The sequence below is a fragment of the Zonotrichia albicollis genome, chromosome 1, assembly GCF_047830755.1.
Source record: "Zonotrichia albicollis isolate bZonAlb1 chromosome 1, bZonAlb1.hap1, whole genome shotgun sequence".
In the NCBI taxonomy this organism is placed as follows: Eukaryota; Metazoa; Chordata; class Aves; order Passeriformes; family Passerellidae; genus Zonotrichia; species Zonotrichia albicollis.
Genome location: NC_133819.1, coordinates 5,714,843 through 5,740,452, shown reverse-complemented (window position 1 = coordinate 5,740,452; position 25,610 = coordinate 5,714,843). Strand labels below are relative to the sequence as shown.

At 42.5% G+C, this 25,610-nt stretch overlaps 1 protein-coding gene across 3 annotated transcripts in view; it reads left to right on the top strand.

Moving 5' to 3' along the window:
* The window catches only part of ACVR2B (activin A receptor type 2B), a 112,935-nt gene that overhangs the window by 27,978 nt on the left and 59,347 nt on the right, over positions 1 to 25,610 (top strand). The window contains exon 1 of one of the 3 annotated variants that reach the window (XM_074547943.1): positions 15,642 to 15,753. The exons of the other annotated variants lie outside the window; for them this stretch is intronic. Within the exon in view, the coding sequence (XP_074404044.1) occupies positions 15,729 to 15,753 (25 nt within the window). The 5' untranslated portion in view covers positions 15,642 to 15,728. Of the gene's footprint in view, positions 1 to 15,641; positions 15,754 to 25,610 lie in introns of those variants that run through there. 3 annotated transcript variants of the gene reach the window in all.

Genomic DNA, 25,610 nt, shown 5'->3' with positions numbered 1-25,610 from the left:
TAGGCTCCATCCTTTAGAAACTATCTCTGCACTGTGTTCCCGTGTTGAAAAGAGAGGAGAGAAAGAAAAGAAATCTAAGCCTATTTATAACAAGGCAAATAAAAAGAGCCAGTATTTCATTGAGAAGGGACTAAGACATCCCTTAATTCCAATAAGCTCTTTGTCCTTTGCAGTAGCAGTAAAGAAGGATCTTCCTGCCTCAAAGCTGATGCTTCCAGAAGGGTTTTCCTTCTGTCTTTAGACTCAGAGAGGTGTTGGATCCTGCAGACATCTCGAGCTGTGAAATTGTTATTATCCAGCTATTTCTCTAGCAGAGGGCAGGTGGAAGTGGCTGTGTGGATTCTCTTTGCCTGTTTTCCCTGTCAGGGTATGTTCAGTATCTTACACTCTGCAGTGGCTTTCATTAAGGTGGTTTCCAAGCAATAGCACTTCAGTGGTTTTGTTTTCTTTCTTTCTCTCCCTACTTTTCTGTCGGCACATCTCAGGTTTGAGAAGAGTTGAAGAAAGCTTAGACACATTTTCTGTGTTTTCTCACCTAACCTGCCAATCTTCCCCTGCAACCTGAGACCAACTCCTACCTGTGCCCCATTTTTTCCAAACTCCCAAACCTTTGCAGTACCAGGCTTAAAAAAAAGAGAAATATTCCCTAGCTGATGCTTTCTTATATGTTATGGGATAGTCTAAAAATAGTGCTCTGCCCTTTTTAACAGAACCATGTATTATTAAAGAAGGGAATGAATAGGCGATGGAGCCAGAATAAAATCTCCCTTCTTCTCACTGAAGAGGAGCTTTAAAAACCTCTAAGTGAAAATATTTGACCCTTTAGAAAACCAGAGCTTCTCCTTGGGGACTGCAGTGTAAATTTTGAATTTCTGGGCTTGTGGTGAGGTGTTTGTTTACCTTCCCAAATCCAGTACCCAGGTGATGGGTGCATTTTTTTGGTTTCTTTATTTTATTTCCCACCAAGAGGAGCAGCAGCAAGGATGGAGCTGGAACAACGCTCACTTCCCTACCTCTGTGCCCTTGTGTTTCTGCCAGGTGCTCGTAGGTGGTTTATATGCAGCAATAACAGGGCCAATTGCATTTATCTTGGGATGCAGAGGTATAAAACACTCCTAAATCAGGCTGGTGGCACCTGACACTGCAGAGCCACTCACGGGGGTGTGAAATGACACCGTGCTGCTGCCCTGGCCTCTTGGATTGGCACAGATGGAAGTGAACAAGATGCCCTGTGCCTGTTCCTGTCTGAATGACCGGTTGGGACAAATTATTGCAGGGTGTTTCTAAGCAGCAGACTCCTCTCTTTGGCTCGGTTTTCTCTGTGTGGTGCTGGTTGAATAACAGTGTGTGTAATAAGCAATTAATGTCTATACATTTAATTTTAGAGGACACTGTAAATAACAGGTTTTACTTCCCTCCCTCCCCCAACTGTTGCATTGAATTTCGTTCTCTTTAATTATACTAACAAATGTGGAGAAAATTATAAATATTTATAGTGGAATGAGTGGCTTTATTCCATGAGTGAGTGAATGTCCCAAGGTTGATTATAATCTTCCATTCAGTCACAAATCAAAAGTATCTATTATACAACTTCAAGAATGAAACCCCAAACTTCTGCCAAAGGCAGAATGAAGCAACTTCAGATGTCGGGAATGTTGTTAATACGAACCATGGTGTGACTGGCCAATACATTTTGTTATCCTTCTTTCTTAGCAGCTAAAAAGTGAATTATATGGCTGTAATTTTGGTGTGACAGTGCATTTTGGATGCTGCCAATAACTAATTTTTGAAAAACAAATGTCAGGCATTGTGCTTTGACATTGACTTTGATTCAGCATGTCCCTTTTAATTTGTTAAAGGATATTTAGCCAGGCATATGAAATGATGGGAACACCAGTATTTTTCCCACGTTTTCTTGCATTTATTGTAAAGCCCCTTCTTTCAGTATTGCATTTATTTCCCAGGTTTCTCTTTGGCAATCTGGATTTCCTCCTGCATCCTTTGCATGTATGCTGGTCATAGGAGAAGCCATCCTCCTGGCAGACCAGGGTATTACTGGAAATGCTGTTTATCCATTCATCTCAAAGAGTATTTATTAGCAGCATAACCCTTTGTATGTCCTCAAAAAATTTTTTTTACTTAGTTTTTTTGCTTTTTTGTTTTTTCTCATTTGAGAAGTGCTGTGCCATTACAGGGTTGATCTTGCTGCAATAAGAATAGTTTCAAGTGGAGCTGTGGATGAGTGGAAATTGGTTGCTTGGTGGAAAATAAGAGCTAAAAGTTTGGTGTAGTTTAAAACTAGTTAGTTTACATCATGACTCTGTGGCTGAGAAGAAAGGAAGAACATCTCTGCTTTCACTACTGAATGTTTGATTGTCACTTCAGTGTCAGTGCTGTGAGCAGCTCTTGGTGGATGAATTCCTCACACTGTGTTCTGCATTTCTGCTAAACTGCTGGGACTGCTTCTGTGGGCTCTGCTTGTCTATTTACATCCTCTGCTCCAAAGAGAACCTGCCTGAGCTTTTTATAAATGAAGGAAAAATTTTATATATATATCTATATGTGCATGTGTATGTCTATATATATACTTATATAAAAATACAAAAAAAGCATTGCAGCTGTAACCACTGAGTAATGGTCTGTTTGATTAAAATATTCTACAGAAAGAAATATAGAGAAGACTTTCAAACCTTCTTTCAAATCTTTATTAGCTATTCTTCTTTGTATCATCCAACTGCTGTAAGAGAGCCAGGTAGATTTTTAATGGTGTGGATTGTATTTTATAAAGAGCCCAGCATAATAGAGTCCTAACTGGAGCCTGTAATAGAGACAGTGATCATTATTGCCAATAAAAAGTGGGAAATTTGCTGGAGGTGTCTTGTGATTTTATAACTTCAGATGTCTATCTTAGTACTGTGCTTAACTAAACAGGTCTCAAATTAGGAATTTTAGGTTAGCCTAATATTCCCACAGGTTTCCTGATTTGTTTTGACTTTGAAGAGCTGAAATAAGTTCACTTTGGTTTATCACTCTTCTCCATTATTATTGGAGCAGACAGAAGTGGCAGTATTTTCTAAGTGGTCAGATGAAATATTGGTTGTGTAACTTTTTTAGTAGGTGCCTTCAACTGCAAATAACAGGTTTGAGTTGAAGTTTGAGTAGAAGATGTCAGGCATAAATTTCTACCTTTTTTGTTGTTTTTTCTTAATTTTTAGTTTTTGAAGTAAGTTGTAGTGATGGACAAATGGTATGTACTCTCTGATGTCAAGGCTCTTGGCATTTGGCAAGGTTCCTTTGGCCTTTCTTCTCCACCCACAAACACTTCAGCCACCCCTCACTTCTTTGAACATCTCCCAGCATTTTCTTTTCCCCTTCAACATGTCCTCCATCCCTGATATCACACATTCTGTTTTTAAATTCCTTTTCCTCATCTTTCAAGCTCCATCCCAGGTCACTTAGGTGAATGTGGTATATTTTCCTGTCACTTGGATGATTCTGGCCTTAATCATCCATTTATCTGGGAGCTCTTTCCTGTGCTCCTTAAATGGGTCCATGAAGATGCTTTTCTTTCTTCTAATTGTTCTTTAGGACCCCAAGGACCCTACAGAGGGTTGCTATTCACACACAATAGGAAAAAGGCCCTTTTTACTATTTACTCAGATAATTCAGAGAGTCCTGGATGTAAAATTCCACAGGATGATAAGGGATCTTTCCAACCCCGATGAATTTTAGGTGGTGCCTGTGTAAGATCACATTATCTGAGTGTCTGGTGGATTTCTGTTCTTATCTCTACTGCTCTCCATTGTTTCTTCTCAAATTAAATTGCAAATGACAAGGTGGCAGAGCAGAGTGGGGGCAAGGGCAGGAACCCTTCATGGAATCAGGAGGAAAGGCTGGAAAATACCTTCAGGATGATCGAGTCCAACCATTAACCCAGTACTGCCAGGCCCACCATGTCTTGAAGCACAGCATCAACACATTTTTTGATGGTCCCAAGGACTCTCAGAGCTTTGTCCCGTTCCAGACCTTTGGATACCACTTTAATTCCACAACATAAGCATCCCCTGGCACCTTCCTGGAGCTACTTTGTGCTCTCTGCATGGACAGGCAATTTTATAAGGACCACAATGACTTTGTGATACTCAGCAAGGACATCCTTCCTTACTAAAGCTGGAGTTAAGTTACTCATGGAGCAAAATTGCTGGTAAGGCTCCTAGTAGCCCAGCTCCATAAGTCAAACCAAATATTGATTGTGGAGTGCTTCCCTTGTATTTTCACCTCACATTGTGTCACACTGGGCCTCGATGGCCACGCCATTGGGAAGAGGACGTGTGCTCACCACAGTGGGAAGGCTTGGAGTGCTCTCCTGCAGGGTTTTGCCATGTTTGATGAAAGTGATGTTCACTGATTGAGAGCACACACAGTCCCATTCCTCAGTAGTGCTGATTTGCACTTCCCAGTGCAGGAGGCACACAAGTGTGTGCTGAGGTGAGAGCTAACCAGAGCCAAGTGCAAGAAGGAGGGGGGGCAAGCAAGGTCCTAATTTTTCTAAAGGAAAGCATGGCTGAACACCTGCTGTTCCCCAACAGAATAATATGAATTTGCATCAAAAAAGGGTCCCCATCAGTTGTGCTGGCTGCTTTTGAGGAGAGCAGTTGTGTCTGGAGGCATTCTGTTGGGGGAGATGTCTTCCAGTGAAAGCATTTTCCACACAAGGGCCATGGGGCCCACCCCGCACGGCTGGCATTTACAGAGGGGTAGAAATGCTATTTAAATTTCAAATGGCCTCAAGTTTTCACAGTTGCCATGTCAATAGATCAAGTTCCTTGAAATACATTTTAAGCGGAGTTTACACAGAGCCGCGGGAGCCCGCATTGACTCCAAGGGCTGCCTTTATTGTGCCTCCAGCAGCGGTAAGTCAATATGGCACATTGAAAGCAGCCCTGCTCTGCCACTGAGTGAAAGTTAGCAAATTCCCCTGTCTCCTTCCAAGTCTTTTTTTTTTTTTGGTTAGCAGCATGTTTAACTAGCTGAAATGGTCTTTTTTTCCTCCCCTTCTTTCTTCTTTCTGACTCGTTTTGGGAAGGCGGTAATTAGATCAGGCTACCAAACTCATCACAGCTTCCAAATGCATGTCCAGGCAGGGCTGAAAAGCTGGAGTGATACAAGGGAAGGTAACAGGAAAACAAGTGGCACCGGGGCAGTGCTGATAAGGGCAGGCTGTTGCTTAGTACAGAACAATAGAAAATAAAACTTGGAAAACAAGACGGGCCAGAAGAGTGGTCGTATTTCACTGTAGGAGGTGATGAAGGTTACAAAGCTGTTGTTCCAGGAACAACATCCTCTGGGAGTGACCTGATCTGAACCTCCCTCCAACTGTTACCCATGCCTGATTGTAATTCTCACTTATTTATCTTCTCCCCCTGTTCAAAATAGCTCCAAGCAAGGTTTGGGTCTTGCAGAAGATGTGGGTTATGGGCAAAGATTGCTGCAGATGGGGTTGTCTCCAAGGAGAGGTGGGATGGACGTGGCTGCTCCTGGGAAAGGCTTGAGATATTGACATTGACTTCCCCAGTTGATCCATCAGGGTATGAGTGTACCTGACACAACTGCCATGGGTTAAAGCCTCTGGGGTTTTTTTGGAGGGATGGTGTGAGAAGCAATGCCCTGTGCTTCTGCAGTGCTGCTGCTTATGGCTGATGCTGGAATCCAATTTTCTCTCTGGTCTTCAGGCATGTGTCTGCATTTGGAGCATGCAGTGAGTCTGCAGCACTGGAAGCTGTCTTCTTTGATTTCTGCAAGGCATGTTTGACACTTCTGGAGATGCTGTGTGTGCTTCATCATTCACTCGTGCATGAAAAATCATCATTTCTCCTTGGTGTGACCACCATACAGGCTGTCCCTTGCAAAATGCTCTTTAAATATTTCTCCCTATGCCTTCCCAATGGATAAATGAATCTGAACATACCCATCTGTGGTGGGCACATCTCAGCACATTCTGATTTTGAGTTTGGCCTGCTTTGATACTTTACTATTGCAGTCTTCTCCCTCATGCTGTAGTGGCCTGTGAGGAAGCTGCAGCAGCCTGGAAGCTGGAGTGTAGACTTTGAATTTTAAATGCTCTGGTATGAGCTGTTTTGTTTCTGTTTGGATTGTGCCTACGACTTCTATCCTCTGGTCCTCCCCTGCCAGGATAAATCACTCCTGAGGTGGCCACGCATTTCCTGGGGAATGCCATTAACTTGAGCAAGCAAAGGGATGACCTGGCATGGCACCATGTGGTGCTGGGTGCTGATTGATCCTTTCATTCTGCAACCCAGGGAATGTTCCTCTTCCTTTTCCAGGACTGATAAAGCTCTGTGATTGTGGTGCCCAAAAAAGGATGGTTAGATTTACATTCTACCAAAAATAGAGGGTAGCATGGCAGAAACATATGTCTTGATTCCTAAATGGGAAAAAAAGGAAATATTTAGGAAGGAAAAGCAGTTCTGTGACTAATTATTTTTAATTGTTGTCTTTAAAAAAAAAAAAAAAAGATCAAGATTGTTAGAGAGCTTCTTTCCCTCCAGAACATCTACAAGTGATCAGGCTACCAAACACACTAATTAGATGTCAAATAGACTTCAGTTCTTAAATTGGTTTAGTTACACAATGCAAAACATCACATTGGGAAGCAGATGGCGTGTCATTTTTAATATGTCTTGTAACTTGCCTGAAACCACTTCAAAGTTTCCTTAAAGAAAATATTGTTACTACTGACCAAAAGAAATGCCACTGAGTAGCTTCTAGCATAACAACAGGATGTTGGGTCAGTGTCTTGCAAGTGTTGTCAGTGCCTGAAAAACAGAGGTATCAATTTAAAGGGGTTTATATTCAGTGGATAAAGAGCTGGGGCTCTGTTAAAGAGTCAGGACCCAACTGGACATCAGAAAAAATGAAGGCTGTGATATAATTAGTTTTGAAAAATTCTTTCTCTGTGCCCAGACTATGTAGTTCAATTGGCAAGTCTGTAGGGCTGTGCCTTCCTTAGGAATGCCTTTGTTGCCCTGGAATCTAAATGATGCATTGAACGGGAATATGGGGAACAAGAAACCCTGCAGCAGTGGGGGGAGCCCACACCCTCCTTTGCAAAAATATGAAAATATCTCACTATCTTGTAACTTGAGTCATTACAGCATTAATAAAAGCAGCATTAAGTGCTGCCAGGCTGTTCCATTACAACCTTAATTACAGAAAGAGTAGGAAATGAGTGTTTGGGTGAAAAACAGCTTTAGGATTTTGGTGGGGATTAAGCAATACCAAATTGGAGAGAAAGCTGTGCTCAAGTGATCAAAGCTGGGAGATAACCTCAGCTATATTTCAAATCCATCCCCAAAGCCATGCTCCAGTGGCTTTGGAAGGGGTTTTTGTCACATGGGTAGAAAAGTCCATGAGATACTGACAATAGTGCTGAAAACGAAGCCAGTAGTATGTGGAGGGATGAGATTTTTTCTTACAGGCTCTGATATATATGAAAGGTCAGTTCAAGTGTCCTCAAGTGATTTAATGCTTGAAGAAACACTTCTTTCCATTATAGGTTTCACTAAATATTGTTAGAAGAGTACTGGTTTGGGTTGGGGTGAAAAACAGGAAATAAATCAGTGTAAGCAAAATAAGGCAGAGTTCAATTTCTCTCTAACATTCTTCTTTCATACACAGCTATTAGTTTCTTCTTAGTTACTTAAAATTCCATTTTCTAAGGGAAAGTGATAAATGCAAGGAATTAGTTTGAAATTAGTATCTTAGCGAGTTGTGCAAACTTTGGAAATATCTTTTTCTACCACAAAATAATAAAAAAACTAATAAAAAAATGGAGGATTTTCCTCTTTTCCTTCCATCCCAAGCTCTTAAATGGCAGGAATAGCTGGGTAAGCTTTGCCATGGGGCATCCTCATATCAAGGATGCTTAATTGCCTTGGAGTCTACTAATCTAATATATGAACAAATACCAAACCCATTAATTGTGTTGATTTAAAACCCATTTCCCCTCTTTTCTTTCTGCTTCTCCCTCCTCAAATATTCATGTAAATGAATATTTACATATTCATCCTGTTGGTGACAAATCATCACTTGTGAACTTGGGTGATGTATTGACCTTTTTTGGGTTGGGAGGCCGTGGTTTGGATGGTTAGGGCTGCTTTAGGAGGAGTTTGGATGCCTTGGTGGGGGGGGATGTTTTGCTGGCATGAGGTGTGGTCTAAAAGCACTGTTGGATGTGGGACCTTTGGTCATCCCCATGTGGATAGAGGCAAACCAGGCTGGATAAGGGAAGGGAAGAGGGAAGATGGCCCTTTTGAGTTATTTTCACACCCTTCAGTCCTCCTGCTGGTAACACAGCTTTTAATTAACCTCATTAAAAGGGGTGCACAGGGCCTCAATCAATCTCTGGGCGAGGATGTCTTGCTTGGGGACTCTCTGATAAGAGCATTTGGCACCAGAACGTGCTGAAGATCTTTGTCTGTGATGCTAATTGCTTGTGTCATCCCTCTCCCTGCTGCCAGCTATGCAAGGTTCTGGAGGTTTTCCTGAGCAGCAGAGGGTTTCTTTGGAAAGAAAACAACCTTGACTGTACTTCTGGTTGTTTTAAGTGGCAGCAGTTGGTTTTCAGTGCTCCTCAGGGACCTTGGAGGAAGAGGCAGAAATTTGGAGAGGAGGCCCATGGGGACTTAGTGGGGAGCTGGGGAGTTTGGAAGAGCTTGTCTCTTTTGGGTTCCTTGGAAAAATCTGTTCTGAAATAAATATAAAAAGCAAACCCAATATGTAAATCAAAAGGAGTGATGAGCAGGATTGCTTGCCCTTGGTTCTTTGTAGCTTCCCCAAAATGGGGGTCTTTGACAACATGGAGCTGCATCAAGGACATGAAGTTTTGCAGAATAGCTACCAGGTGGGACAGAAGGCAAAAGTGAAGCCAAAAGACTGGAATTAGTTCAGTTTTTGGTGGAAAATGGCCATCCATGGTGGTTTTGTTGTGTGCTGCTTTCCGTTGTGTATGAATCGCATCACAACATTTTATTCATCTCTTGGATTGACTTAGCTTTTCAGTGCCTCATTGGTATCATCCAATGTGGTTTTTTGGGCCCATCCATATTTTTACTAAGGATTCAAAGATCTTGGGGAGCACCTTTTAATAATATTGGCAATACATCAATAGACTTGTTTTTATTTGCTGCTTCCCTAGACCCTTCATAGACAGTCTGTGCAACAATACCTTCAAAATCCTCATCTCCTGAATCATGGTTTTGAGAATTTGGATCAAATAGATTTTGATCCATTCAATTCTCTTTTTATAAGGGCAGAGCAAAACTTAATTTTTTTACAAAGGGGTTATGGAAACTTTGAGCACAATCACGATTTTTTACCTTGTTGTGGGAGTAAAGATGCCAGAGCATTTAAGAGAAATTGAGGGGGGTGCAGGTGGGTTCTGGGGGCCTTTGCTGATGGATGTGGGTGTTTTCTTACCTTCCTGGTGGCATTGGATTGTTGGCTTTGTGTGACTCTGGAATAGGAAAAGGTGTTGGAGAGGAGCATCTCTATTGTCCATCTCAAATGTTGAACCCTACCCTGCTTGTTATTCTAATTACAGATGTTTTAATTTGCTGTTTGTTTGCATGAGGGTTCAACTCTCACGGTAGCCTCTTGACCATACACTCATATGAACAAGAATCACCCCAAAAATCTTTCATTCTCCAAGCTGTTTTCAATAACTAATTTTTGTTTATGCCATATCCAAAAGAATCCACCCTTTTAGCAGCCTCCCTTGGTAGCCTGCAGAAGAATGGCTAGGTCCCCTAACCATTTCCCCCAATTTTATTTTCCATGAAATGCGAGGATTTAGAACAGAAAACCTGACAAGTTTTTTCCTATCATGCATTGTAATTATCTATTATAATAGGGAATAAAGGATTAATTAGTTTTCAAGCTGCAGATATGATTTAATTAGTTTTCAAGCTGTATCTGAAACACCTGTCTTGGCAAAATCAAAGTGTTTTCATCTGGGGGAAGGAAAAAATGGGGGAGTGGGAGGGAAGAGAAGGGGGTCTGATGTTTGCTGACCTGCAGGGTTGTTCCCCCATTTTCCACCCTTATTGAGGTGTGATGTGTTTTTTAAATGGCCAGTTTATAATGTGTTTAATTGTTCTCATGTGCACACACTTGCTCAGCACACACAATTGCCAGTTCCTGCCACTCTTCCCCAAAATCAAAGAAATTTTGAGTGTTCTGTATACAATGCATGTTCTGTCTGCAGGGATGTCACAACAGAGAGGAAAAGACCAAAACCCCAGGAGAAGCTGCTCTGCCTCAGAGTGAAACTGCAGCCTCTGTACTGCCTTTCCCTTCCAAAGCAATAATAATGGTTATAATAGTAATAGTGGTAATAATAATAACAACAACAATAACAACATCAACCACAACAATAACAATAATAAAGGATATTTTGTTATATGTAGGATATATATACTATATATATATTTATATACTATATAAAGGATATCTATAGTAATATATAATATATGTTACAATGTATAGTATATATTGCATCTATATTGTATATTTTATATGGTGTTTGTAATTATTATTTTTGTTAATACTATAATTGTCATTATCATCAAAATCTGCAAGAAACAAAGCTGGCTCTTCCTCTGTCCTGTCACAACACCATATTTCAGAGTCACTCTCTCCTCTGACAAAACCATGTTTCAGTCACTCCCTCCAAAGAGGTGTGCAACGGAATGAGAATTTTTCTTTTTGGAGGTGAGAAAAACAAATAATTTTTGAAGGAAAAAATCAGCTTTTTTTTTTTTTTTTAAATTCAGTATCTGGGGTTTTTTGCTGCATATATTTTTTCCTCTCCATCTCCCTTTCTCCCCCCACCATTTTTCCTTGGAAGTTGTGCAGCAGCCCTCCCTGGGCAGGCAGGCAGGGTGCAGCGTGCTTCCCTCCTGTAGTAGTAGTAAAGGTCACGCTTCCCTGCCGTGGCTTTTTTGGCTGGGTTTATTTTTAACTCAGACCAGCCCATCCAAGCTTCTCCCTCTCCCTTACACTACTCTCACCCTCTTCAGTACCCACAGGAGCAGCACAGCGAGCCAGCTCCACATCAATTTATTTTCTTGTTGTTATTATTATTTTTTTTTTGCATTTATTTTCGGGCTCTTCTTTTTTCTCTCTCCCTATTTATTTATTTTTTTTGTTGCTGGAACCGCTGGAGCTCTGTGGTTGGGTTGCTCCTGGGTGCTCGCCAGCAGCTATAAATAGCCTTGTGTACAAGCAAGAAGTGCCTGAATGAGGTTGAGCGGCAGGAAAGGAAAAGCCCCTTTTGGCTTCCAGCTGGCTGCCGGCCAAGCAGCGCATTGCTTCAGCAGATGAGTGCTTGGAGGTAGCGTGGGAAGGAGAGAGCAGTGAGTAAGATGGTCTTTCTCTGGTTAGAGGTGTGTGTGGATGTCTCTGTGTGTGTGTGTGTGTGTGTGTGTCTTTTGTTGAGCTCTGATTTTATGAATGGCTGCCTGCAGAGAGGGTGGCTGGGGATGCTGAGGGCAGCTGTGGTCCCTCGAGCCTTGGGAAGCACGTGAGAATGCTCTGGAGGATCCCCGGTGCAGTGGTGCTGGGTTGGGAATCAGGTGGGATTTGGGTGTGATTTTACACCTGTTTCTGTCATTACTTGAGTTTTTTCTGCTTTTTCTCTGTTCAGGAAATGCTGCATTTGAAGTGGGGTGCTGCATATGTGATAGATGAGAAATGTGATGATTGTCTCTCACAATTAAGAGACAAATATAATGGATATAAGTTAAGAAAAGATTTTTTACTCCCTGAGTAAAAAAGGATGCTCTGAGGATCCCTGGTGAAGTGGTGCTGGGGTTTTGGGTGTGATTTTACACCTGCTTCTGGCATCACTCGAGTTTCTTCTGCTTTTTCTCTGCTCAGGAAATGCTGTGTTTGAACTGGGGTGTTGCACATATGATAGACGAGTAATACGATGATTGACCGTCACAATTAAAAAATATCATGGATATAGGTAAAAAAATGTTTTTTTACTCCCTGAGTAAAAAAGAGTGCTCTGGAGGATCCCCAGTGAAGTGGTGCTGGGTTGCAAGTCAGGTTGGTTTTGGGAGTGATTTTACACCTGCTTCTGGCATCACTCGAGTTTCTTCTGCCTTTTTATCTGAGTGAGAGTGAGACCCTCTGGAGGGAATGGAATAGGGTGGGAGCTGCTGGCTGGAAATGCCATTTGGGGAATTTGAGCAGAGAAGGTCACCAGAGCCCTTTCTTGAACTCCAGTGAAGGTTGTAAGCCCCAAGTCCTGGTGGGGCAACATCCTTTTTCTCTGGTGTGGAAATGCTGCATTTGAACTGTGGTGTTGCACGTGAGATAGATGAGTAACATGATGATTGACCCTCACAATTAATAAACAGATATCAAGGATATAGGTTAAGAAAAGTTTTTTTACTCCCTGAGTTAAAAAGGATGCTCTGGAGGATCCCTGGTGAAGTGGTGCTGGGTTGGGAGTCAGGTGGGTTTTTGGTGTGATTTTACACCTTTTTCTGGCATTACTTGAGTTTCTTCTGCTTTTTTCTCTGAGTGAGATCCTCTGGAGGGAATGGAATAGGGTGGGAGCTGCTGGCTGGAAAGGCCATTTGGGGAATTTGAGCAGAGAAAGTCACCAAAGCCCTTTCTTGAACCCAAGTGAAGGTTGCGACCCCCAAGTCTCCTGATGGGGCAACATCGTTTTTCTCTGGTCTGGGAATGCTGTGTTTGAACTGTGGTGTTGCAAGTGTGATAGATGAGTAATGTGATGGTTGTGTCTCACAATTAAAAGAGAAATATCATGGATATAGGTTAAGAAAAGTTTTTTACCCCCTGAGTTGTTATCAAGGCACAGCCAGGTTTGGGATATTTGGGAGGTTTGGCTTTGTCACCATGGTGACATCTGACTTCCAATCAGGATTTTGGGCAGAGATCTCCACCCCTGCACAGTGAAAAAGGAGTGGACGGACAGAATTTTGGGAGGGGCTAAAGGGTTAAAAGGCAAAACCTCCATTGTGTGGGTGAGTACATGGTGGGGAAAATCCTTTGCTCCGTGAGCCGTAACATTTTCTCTATTCAGTCTTCTGTTGTATTTTTGCTAAGGTTTAATAAACCTTTTTAAATCTGTGAAAAGTGAGTGGCTGTTCCTCACACACACATGGATGGGTGTCCCAGCTCCAGGGCTTCTCAGAACAGCTCCAGATCCTGGTGGGTTTGCACCCCCAAGCTCCAAATTGGGAATGATCCCTCTGCAGCAGAAGGGATGGGACTGTCATTGCTCCCTTGTCCCCCATCATCTCTTGGGCTGAGCTGCTGGCTGGGTACCCCGAAGAACACCCACAACCCCAAACCTGCTCTTGAGGATCTTCCTATCCAGGGGATGGTGATGATTTCTTGGATTACTGTAGCAACTGAGGCTGTGCAAACAAGAAGAAAACACTCAAAATCAATGCTTCAGAAATACATTTTTACCCTCAGTGCCTAGATAACTGATTTTTAATCAGACTTTTTAAAAGAAGACTTTTATCTCTTTTTCTCTTTATGTATATATTAAAGAGGCAAGTAAAAAGCACCTTTAAGTGCTGTATAGAAGCATGGATTAAATGGCAGTTACTATTGAATTAAATGAGTTTTTATCAGAACACTTAGAGATGCTTTTTCAATAAAGACTGAATTGGAACGGGGAAAACCTGAGTTTCCTCTGTCCAGTTCTTTCAGCTCCACTGAAAAGCTTTCTAGGGAGAACCACTGCTCAGCCTGGAGAGCCTGCCAGGTTTGGGGGAAGGAAAGAGGATGAGCAGACTTTGGGGTGTATTTAAAACCAACAAAACAACCACAAAATTTCCTTTCTTGAATTTGCTAAATTTTAGTCTAAAGTAAATTTTAGTCTGTTTCACTGAGTTATGAATACTAAAACCAGGTGAGAAAAGTAGAAATTAAGGAAATTTTTCACTTTTCCCTCTCCTTATGATAGTTTGTTTGCAAACTCAGTGAGAAACATTTATGCTAAAGCAATACAATATTTAAGAGGTACAGTTAATGATTTACTCAAGTGGATAAGATTTCCTTAAAACTTTCAACCTGATGAATTAGCACTGCAAAAAAATGAGCAGGATATTAGGGATCAACTGATCTGCTGATGATGGCAGCAGTGGATTCAATAGTGATGGTGATGAGTCAATGATTGCTTGTGTGGCAGGACAATAGAATCAGATGTTTATGGTGCCCTGTGCTGTGTCCTGATATGATTTAGCAGTTTTTGTCACCAGAATAAACTCAGATCTTCCCCAATGAACCTCAGAAAAGCCATACACTGTGGGGTTTGCTCTCCTAAATATTTTGGGGACTTCCTTTCCACCCCTCTCCTTTTTTATTTGGAGCTTCCTGTTAATTGTGTTGACCATTCAATGCAGGTAATGCAGTGTTAATTTAAAAAAAAAATAAATCAATCTCCCTCTTTCTGGTTTCATAGCTGCTCAAATGCTATAACTTCATTGTATTGCTGGGTCATTTTTTCTTTTCCTTCTGTAATTGAATAGTCTCAAAATGCAGGAATGACACTCTATTTATTTGAACTGTTTAGAGGAAAATTAATAGGGCTATTTTTATGATTGGTCTTTTGTGGCATGGTCTTATTTTTCACTATCTGATTTATGTGGCTAAAGTAAAAGGACAAAAAAAAAATTCAGTCTCATTTGAATTGCTGATATTTCTTTTATAGAGGTTTAGTTTGGGATTTTGTAATTTCTGCTTTTGCAGCAGGACACAGAGAGGTCCAAGCAGGAGGATGAAACATGAAGTGAAACATGAAGTTTCTTTTGTGCTGTTTTGGTGTCAGGGCTGCTTTGATCTTCCATGGTGGAATGTAAGATCCCGCAAAATGCAGGGTGGCTTGAGAGACCCAGGGATGCTTTTCCCCCCTCCTTAAATTCTTCAGGTGGCTGGATCAGAGAGAGACCCTCTGGAGGGAATGGAATAGGATGGGAGCTGCTGGCTGGAAATGCCATTAGGGGAATTTGAGCAGAGAAGGTCACCAGAGCCCTTTCTTGAACCCAAGTGAAGGTTGTGACCCCCAAGTCCTGGTGGGGCAACATCCTTTTTCTCTGTCTGGAAATGCTGTGTTTGAACTGTGGTGTTGCACGTGTGATAGATGAGTAATGTGATGATTGACCTTCACAATTAACAAATATCATGGATATAGGTTAAGAAAAGTTTTTTTACTCCCTGAGTAAAAAAGGATGCTCAGGAGGATCCCCAGTGAAGTGGTGCTGGGTTGGGAGTCAGGTGGGTTTTGGGTGTGATTTTACACCTGCTTCTGGCATCACTCGAGTTTCTTCTGCCTTTTTATCTGAGTGAGAGTGAGACCCTTTGGAGGGAATGGAATAGAGTGGGAGCTGCTGGCTGGAAATGCCATTGGGGAATTTGAGCAGAGCAGGTCACCAGAGCCTTTTCTTGGACCCAAGAGAAGGTTGTGACCCCCAGGTCTTGGTGGGGCAGGATCCTGGTGGGGCTCCCAATGGAACCCAGACGTGCAGGGCTGGATTTCCCCTCTGGAGAAAGGAACAGTTTGTTCTGCTCGGCGGTGTTTGCTCAGCCCGGTCAGAGATCAAACGCCAGCCCGAGCTGGGAGCTTGCAAGGGACACTGTGGAGAGTCTGTGAAGAAGTGGGCATGGGGACACCGCCTTCCCGACCAGGTCTGACCCCTTTCCTGGGCTGTTTTCTCCCTAGTGGGGCTGGGGAAGCTATTTCAGGGGTGCTGGTGTGTTTATTTGTGCAAACACAGTGTTTTGGGTGAGGGCAGTGCGTTGGTAGCTGGAAATTGGTGACTGCCTGGCCAAATGTGTCTGTGCCAGGACAGTGGGGTGGCTCAGCCCCAGGAATGGCACAGGGGGCTGGGCTGCATGTCCCTGGCAGTGCTGAGGGGTGGGTGATTCCTCAAACCCAACCCTTACTCACCTGGCTTATACTCTCACCCCCTCTCTTAGCACAGGAGTGAAGCATGAAATCCCACTCTGCTTTGCCCGTGCTGAGCAGCTCTGCTTTGGTATAACCCATCTAAAATGCTGAAAGTTCCTTTTTTTCACCTCTTTGCCTTAGAGATGGTTTGAAGCAGGTTGATATCATCAGCTTGTGGTTCTGTCCTTTCCTCCCCTTTCCTGATGTGAAGGTCTGGAGGACAGGAGGGGGTGCAGAGGGACCAACCACCCCTCCAGGGTCTCCTGGCATCACCGAGGGCTCCTCGCCTTTGCTGGCAACAAGAACTTGCTATCCAAAGGGACACTGTTATCTCTGTGATAAAATGCTGTTTATGTGTGGGGAGGGGGTTATTGTTGTTTTTGTTTGTTTGTGGTTTTTGTTTTGTTTTGGTGATTTTTTTTTGTTATTGTTGTTTTGGTGGGGTTTTTTTGACAAATAGCCTTATTATAGTCACAGTTCTGTCAGAGTTAAATCATCCAGCTTTAAGCAGCCTGAGCCAAGCAAGGCTTTTTGCTGCCTGGTCCCTGGGAGCTCCCTCTGCTCGGGGTGGCCTTGGCTTGTTTGTGGAACCAGAGCTGATAGGGAAGTGTTGTCCTCTAATAAACGAGAGATAGTGACTAAGGAGATGTTGAGAGCAGGAGGTGCCACATGAGAAACAAACAGCCTGAGCACTTTGGGGGCTGCTGGCAATGATTGCCTTCCTGTGTGGACTTTGGTTCGTTCCTGGCTTGCACAGTTCATGGATTCACCACATCAGGGTGTTAGGGAGTTGCTGTTCTTTCTGGGGCCAAAGCCTTCTTTTGCTAATTATGACACTATGCCTCTGTATTTTATATTTTACATTGATTTATTTTTTTAAACAGTACTGAGGTATTTTAAGTTAAAACCTGGCATCATAAGAGTTTTTATTTTTTCTCTGAGCACTTAATGCTCATAGTTAGGAGCTGAAAACCTTCTGCTTAAGGTGGGGCAATGCACCCAAGTTTCACCACCCCAGAAGGGGTTCACATCTCCTGGTGCAGCTTGGAAGGGGGTGCATCAATGGTGAGAGGCTGAAACCACACTGCTCCTTTGAATGACAGGCAGAACTAAATATGAGACTGAAAAAATTCATGTTTCAGCTCCTCTGCTAAGCCTGGAAAAAAGGGCCATGAAAAAATAAACTTGTTCCTCTTAGAAGATCCCATGCTCACATTGGTTTTATAGATGTTATAGCCATAGTTGGTGGCCACTTTTGCTTCATCCTGAAGCAGTCATCAGACATGCTGGACATGTGGAAATGCTTGGGTTGATCCCCTCTTGCTCATTTTCCCTTGGGTTCTCCCTAAATCACTTTGTCTTCCAGTGCCCCCACCCCATGCCTGTAAGCACAGAAAACACTTTCCAGCTGCACTGGGAGGCTGGAAGTGATGTATCAGTGTTTGCAGGGTACTCAAAAATTAGAAATAATAATTAAAAACTAATGCATTATTAATGGTTTATTAATAATAAATAACAGGCATGAATGAATAATTATAAGAAAAATAAACACACAAATAAACTTAATAGTTTAAGCAGCAGTTATGTACTCACCCAGCATGTGCGTTATGAAATTGTCTCCTGGTTATGTGCAGGATAAATTGCCACTGTGATAATCCTAGATGAGTATAAAGTGTCTTAGGAGATGAGGTTGCATGAGTTCAGGTTGGATTGAAGGATTTCAAGTGAGTTCAGTATGCAAAGAGCAAGATGCTTCATCCCCAACGAAAAGATCTCTTCTCTGTTGCTACTTTATTTATTGTTATGTACTTCTTATGTTTTCTTATGTGTCTGTGCATGGAAATTATGGAGAGGGGTTTGTGGGGTCATTTCAGCAGCAAAAGCATCACTGGATACTTCCTCTGTTTGAACTTTGGAGTGTGAGATTGCACCTCAAAACCACAACTCTGTACAAAGGAGCATATTGGTGTGCACAATCTAATTAGAGGTGTAATTAGCCTTCTAATAATGAAAGTCTTTATTTTGACATGCAGAATAGTATATTGGTGGTAGGAAGAATACCTGTTGCTGTGACAGGGTTGCACAGAGTCCCTGGGACTCCCTGAGAGCTGCTGGTCCCAGGGAAATCTGGCAGAGGGATCCCAGTGAAACAGGTAGGGCAGGGATATTATGTGATATTGGGAGAGTGATATAGGCACACTGACACCGAAGTAGAGGTTAAACCACTGTGCCCTAATGCAGATTGGCATTAAACCTTGCCAAATTAAATGTTCAACCTTTTCTCTGTCAGGGGTTGCATCAGCCACCGGTGTAATTAAGAAAAAACAGTAATTTTACTTGGAGAGAGGGTTCCGAGAGGTCTTGTGCCTTGAGTTGCGAGAGTGAAGAGTGCAAATGTCAGTCAAATTCAAGTGTTCATGCTAACAGGGTTTTACCAAAAATGAGCCAGCAGGGAGAATGAATTCTAATGCCAAGCAGGAGCTCCTGCTGCAAAATGCCATGGCCTAAAGAAATGGAGAAGAATGGGGGGTTGAAAGGAAAGGTAAAAACACTCTTTTCATTAGTGAGGTGTTAATGATGATGAGATGCTTGATGGTTGCTTTAGCTGCATCTGATGAGCTTAGACCCCACCCCTTTCTGTTTTTCCCCATCAGAGAACATTCTTGAGATAACAGGTTTTGTGCTGGATCTTGCCTTTCTTCTGCCTGCCTCTTTCTAGCAGTGTGGAGCTCTGCTAGTTGTAAACTTGGTTCTAAATTAGCGAGTCTTTATTTTGTGGCATGTTTTTCTGTTTTCTCCACTGAAGGAGGAGATGCCCTTCTCTAACTCTGCATTTAAATCCAGTGTCATGGAGATCTCCTCTGAGGAGAGGTGGCGAACAGCTGCTTACTCTTTCCTGTTTCTCTCCTGTTTCAACATGGAGGCAAATGGAAGGCTTGATTGCTTGTGGTATAAATGATTTTAAGCAGTTCAGCCATTTAAACCAGATTTAATATTTGGCTTGTGTTTTGGCATCATGGTTCATTCACACCAATGAAGTTTACTGGTGACCAGTGCAGCCTCCAGGTCTGAGCTCTGCAGGGGCAGTCATGCTGATATGGTGGCCCAGACCTTCATCAGTTTTTATGTAGCTATGTGGTGTCATCTCAGTACACTCTGTGCAGAACTGATCACTTTGGCTGTGATGGCTCTGCAGAGCTGGAAAGGAGTGGTTTGGTTTTTGTGTTGGGATGAGGTGTTGGGTTCCTGCTCCTCTCTGCGCCTGGTGAGCAAACTGAGCTGTCCCACTGCAACTGCTCCTTTCCGTTGTGAGGGACAACTGCTCACTTTGAAAATTTAACAAGGTTTATTAAACCTTGACAAAAATACAAGGGCTACACAAGGAAAAATCTGCAGCACTGGGAACTGCCCCATGGCCAGTTCATCTTCAAGATGGATGCTCAGTCTTTTATACCCCTGGGGGTTGCATCAGCCAGCCCTGGCCCCTCCCAAAGTCTGTCAGGCAGCTCTTCTTTGCCATTTATCAGGGGAAACTGCTTTCTCTAACTGGATTGGAGCTCAGGTGTTGCCATGCCCATCCCCTAAGCACCCCCAAGCTTTTCCATTCTCAACTGCCCTATGCAAGGGACACCTGTGCAGCTTTGTGCCTGTCCTGGACAGCCCAGCCTGTCTGATGGCAACAATACAGGGGGGAAAGGGAACCGTGGGGAGAACAGAGGACATCTAAACTCCAATAACATAACTCTCCATCACTAAAGCTTCTCTTAATATTCACACAATAGTTATCTTTTAATTGCAAGAGCCAATCATCTCATTACCCATCTATAACACCATGGGGGAACCAACACAAATGTGGGTGTGAGGATATGGAGGAGAACATCCACTCTTATGGAACAGAGGACCTGTTTCAGTGGGAGAAAACCTATTTCAGTGGGGAAAAACCCATTTCCGTGGGCTGGAGGGTCAGTGCAGGCTCATCAGAGTGACAATCTGCTAGTGAGGTGACAATCACCAATCTGCAAGAAACCTTCAAGTGGACTGAGACTCCCAGGAGCCACTCAGTCACTGATGGTCAAGCCCAGGCTCAGCAGCTGTGCTGCTCCTTTCATCTTTCCAAGATGACCCAAGTGTGATGGTGTTCACAGGGGTTCTTGGACTGGGGAAGAGACGAGGATCTGACTCCATGTTTCAGAAGGCTTGATTTATTATTTTATGATATATATTACATGAAAACTATACTAAAAGACTAGAAGAAAAGGTTCTCATCATAAGGCTAGCTAAGAATAGAATCAGAAAGAATGATAACAAATGTTTGTGGCTCGGGCTCTGTGTCCAAGCCAGCTGACTGTGATTGGCCATTAACTAGAAACAACCACATGAGACCAATCACAGATGCACCTGTTGCATTCCACAGCAACAGATAATCAATGTTTACATTTTGTTCCTGAGGCTTAGCTTCTCAGGAGAAGAAAATCCTAAGGAAAGGATTTTTCATAAAAGTTGTCTGCGACACCTGAGTGCTGTCACAGTGGTTGAGGTATCATGAAAAATTCCCGATTTAATGGCACGGCTGCAGCATCAACCAGGAACAGCCCCTGTGGGTGTTGTTTGACTTGACAGATTGAAGGTGCTCCTTCAATTAATGCTGTATCATAGTTCTCCTGCAATAAGGCAGGAGGTGTCAGCAGTTTTTGTTTACAAGCCTCCCTGCTCCCCCATTTAAGTCGTTCCTGACAAAAGGAAGTTTAAATGCTTGCATTGATTCCTGGCACTACAGTGCAAAATATCCACATGTGGCAAAGACGTGGAGATTTTTCAAAGCAGCCTAAAGGATTTAAAGTGCTTTTAACAGCTCACAGGTCTTGGACCACTGCTTTTAAGCATCCCTGAGTCACAAATAGATTTAGTAGATAAAATGCTGGATGCTACTAGTTCCCTCAGCACATCCTTTGCTTATTTATTTTTTTGAAGAAAGCATGCTGACTAAATTTACCCTTTGTAATGTTTGGAGATTCATAGTCACATATTTGGTCCTTCTAAGAAACATGTTGGCTTTTGTAAAGAACGAGATGGCTTAGAAGTAAGATTTCTGGAGACTGTCATAAGTCTCTAGCTTGTCACTGAATAAACTACCCAAAAATATAGTCCTTAACAATTTCATACATGACACATGCAAGAAACTAAGATGCTTTCTAGTTTTCAAGCAAAAGCTTGAAAATAGCAAGGTGGGTTGTGGTTTTGATTTGTGGTTTAGGTTGGGTTTTTTTTTTTGGTTTTTTTGTAGAAATCCAAGTTTTTAAGAGAAGTTGTTAACCCTTTCCACTTTTCTGTAGACTTAAAAATGTTCCACCCCTGAATGCTTGCTTTGAATTTTTTAAAGACTAATTTTGTGTTTCATTCAGACTGTTGTATATTAAGAAGGCCCAGTATTGGAGCAAAAAATGTGGAAGGAGAAAAAAAAGAATAAACACATAGAATTTCCAGTGTGTGACTATTTTACATGTCAGATATGTTGGAGTTAATTGGCTTTTGTATGGTGTTCATCTGTAGTGGATCTACCAAAATAGCCTAGATGAGAGCTCTGCTCCATCTAGTTATTATCCTGCTTGCTGTGATATCCCTGTGCCACGCTGCTGTGGCCAGCCAGGGCTGGGAAAAAGCTCTCTGGATATTCCCAAAGATCCGCTCTGTGATACGTTTCCAACTTGTCAGGGGCTCACTTGACAAATTGAAAATTAGCCAAATGCTTTTTCCAAGCCAAAAGTAGCCTGAGATGATGTCTATGCATCATACCAAAGAGCTCTTTTGAGTTCCTTAAGGTGCCTGACTCCAAATACTCCTCAGATTATTAATAGTGCCCTAATAAACCTGGAGAGCGATCCTATAAATTTCAGCATGTTCGGAGGTCAAGCAGTGAAGTCAATATTAATTAATAGTCAAAAGCAGTGTTTTATTTCATGTAATCAGCCTCCTGACAGTGTGAGCAGTCTTGGAGGTTAGTTATGCTCCAAGAGTGGGAGCAATGCCAGGGCATCCCGTGCTCTGTCACTATAAAACACCAAATAATCTGGAGCTGCTGCATGGAATAGCTGAAGATTTAGTGAATCTCCTGAAATACTTGTGCCCCTTCATGAGGGGTTGTAGGAGTGATGTGCCACCTCAAGGTGGTTTCTCTTCATCCTCTCCACAGAAGAAGAACAACAACACAAGAAGTTGGCTTTATTTAAAGTGCGGGCAGAAGAGAGGTGCAAACACCCAGGGTATGGTGTATGTATCAAGATGTGTGTGTGCACATCTCAAGGTTGGGATGTTTGCACATCTCAAGGCTTATTGGTGACCTTATTGGTGGGTGGAAGCTTCAGTGGCTTCGTGGTGGCAGCTCCAAAGCAGAAGTTTGCAGGGGGAGAGGAAGGAGATATGAAGGAGTTCTGCGCACATAACATAGATGGGAAAAGGGAGAGGCTCCATTGGAAGGGAAGGTGAAGGTGTGGTGCTTGGGGATGCAGCTCATGGGTGGACCTGGCAGTGCTGGGTTCATGGTTGGACTGATTTTTGAGGTCTTTCCCAATCTTAATAATTCTGTGATTCTTAGCGAATGTCCCTGATGCCCTGTCCCTGATGAGTATAAATTAAATTACTTCAAATTTCTTTAATGTGCACTGCTGAGAATATTTGAAGGTGTAATATTCTGTTTTGAGGGAACTGTCATATGACTGTGCTCAAAAGCAATTCCATTAATTCACTTAATTTTGTAGGAGTGATTTATAGATTAGTCTGCCTTTCAATAGCTGACCTGCTGCTCCTGGAAATTTCTCATAAACTCTTCTCCTTTGCCTGCCTGGTAGATGACATCTCACCTGATTTTGGCTGTGGTGTAGAGTCGCCCTTGGTGGACAAGGGTGTGAGATCCCAACAACTCATTGCAGAATGCCCATCTTGCCCAGAAATTCTGCCTTCACTCATTTTGATACTACCTCAAAACTACAACATGCTGCAAATGCCACCTTCCAAAAGGACTGAGGGGGTAAGAGAAAAACAAAAGAATATTTGCCAGGCAGATGCACAAATTGCTCTTAGCTGAGGTGCAAAGGTGGATGCTTCATCCAGGTGTTTGTATTTTCTCCCCAATCCGTTATTAGAGTGAATTAAGATACCTTTTGGCTACCATCTCTCCTCATAAAGCTCCTCATAAGTTATTTATGTGGGATGTATCACCTGATTAATTATATTCCCATATAACCTGACCAGGCTGATGCAGAGTGTTCCCTGGATTCACTGTGATGGAGCCGTGCTGGATCCACGGTGCTCATCTCCAAACCTGCACCACACTTTGTTCTTAAGGAAGGAAAAATATAAAAACTTTGCAGAGATTTGTGGCCAGCTAATCCAGGCAATGCTTCATTTTTGTGGACGGAAAAAAAAAAAGATTTGTGGCCAGTGAAAGGTTTACTATTGAATTTTTAAAATATCACGTATACACACATGCACCCATAAATAGAATACATGAATATAAAATAAACATATATTCACTGCCAGTGCTAGTTATGGGACATTAGTGTTTTAATTTAATTTAAATTTGTTTTCCCTGCCATCCCTTGCAGCTGGAGTTGCAGTGTCTACAGTGGAGTCCCTCACCATGGGACAGCTGAGTGCAGGGTAGAGTTGAGCATGTTGATTCTTCTAAAGTAAAGCTTCCCTCTCTTTTCATTTATTCTGCTGCTGAAGCTGCTCAGTTCACTGCAAGAACATGAAATTTTGGCTGAAGCCATCCTATGTCCCAGTTTTGGCCCCTGTTCAATGGAGCACATCTTGTTATTCTTGTTGCGGCATGTATTAATTTCTAACAAGGCTTTGCTTATAGAAAAGGTGGGCTAAAGCATGTGGTCTGAGTGCTCTGGATTGGTTGTTTTTAATGACATTAGCCAGATGTTAGGCAGTCTTTGGGAGGGATGTGTGTAAATGGAATGGAGCAGTGACATGCTCTTTGTCATCCACATTTTTATATCCTGATGAAAACAAATGTTCCAGGTTTTAGCTATTTTTCAAAAAAAGGTCTCAGTCCTTTGCTGTATCTTGAGCTTTCTTTCCAAGAGCTCTTCTTATCCCAGGTGTTTCCTAAAGGAGATGTTTGGTGATGGCATTGCATCTCTGTCTGTGACAGTGTTCACAGGGGTCTGAGGATGAGGGAAGAGACGAGGATCTGACTCCATGTTTCAGAAGGCTGATTTATTATTTTATGATATGTATTCTATGAAAACTATACTAAAATAATAGAAGAAATGGTTTCATCAGAAGGCTAGCTAAGAATAGAAAAAGAAATAATGATAACAAAAGCTTGTGCCTCGGACAGAGATTCTGAGCCAGCTGACTGTGATTGGCCATTAATTAGAAACAACCACATGAGACCAATCACAGATCCACCTGTTGCATTCCACAGCAGCAGATAATCAATGTTTACATGTTGTTCTTGAGGCCTCTCAGATTCTTAGGAGAAAAAATCCTAAGGAAAGGATTTTTCTTGAAATGTGTCTGTGACATCTGCCTCCTCTGTTTTCCTGCTCAGCCTTTTGACACTGGTGCCATCTCAACAGATTGACGTTTTGAAGGTTGTGTGTTCCTGCTGCTGGCTTGTAAGAGCTTTGCTCTGCCATCATCTTGGCCAGGTGTTTTCTCCTATCTGGGGTTTTGGGGTGCAAAGCCCAATGCCTCAGGGTCCAGCCCTCCAGAAACCTTCCAGCAAACCTCTGCCTGCTGGGGCACCCAGAGCTGCTACAATCCTGCAAACTTGTACAGCTGCTGCCTTCCCCACCTTTGTTTATTCACAGCATTTTGACTTCATCCCTGGTTGTAATGGATTTTGTGCAGTTGAGGATATAGACTGAGAAGCTCCACTCAAAGGGAGTGGAGCTTTCATTGTCAGATTCTCCTGCCACAGGATTCAACCACTTGTGGTTTTTAGCCTAAATCATCTGAGTTTTGGGTGTGGACTGTCTGTCAAGCACATCTCAAGGCTTTATGGTCAGCAAAGCACAGAGCACTGAATGGCCCAGCATCACAGTGGGAATCACATTTCTTCTAATGGCAACTAATCAAAATGATTTAACTTGATCTTTTCCTTCTTTAAAAGCAGGAGCAATAACCAGAGGTCAAGTAATTTATTGAGAGATGGGCTTTTGGGGTGCATATTTTTTCTTTTAATCCAAGGGGTCAAAGATTAGTTTTGGCTTCATTGGGGATGAAGGTGTGTTCCTGTGGTGTGGGTTTAGATTTAGCTGCAATCTGATATATCTTCCTATGAGAAAACTGGGAGCCTCCTCTCCCCTGTAGCATTTCTTGCTCTGGTTTTGTTGTTGTTTGGTTGGTTTTTTAAGTGTGTGCCTTCATAGAATCACAGAATGGTTTGGGTTGGAAGGGATCTAAAAAATAATCTACTTCCAACACCCCTGACATGGACAGAGACACTTCCCCCTAGACCAGCCTGAGCATATTTTAGTTTCAGTTTAAACAAATGTTTATGTGCTCACTTGGCTAGGTTAGGATTAAGTCCTGAGCTGCCGGTTTCCCTGAGAATTTGTCTAAAAGAATTATCACAAAC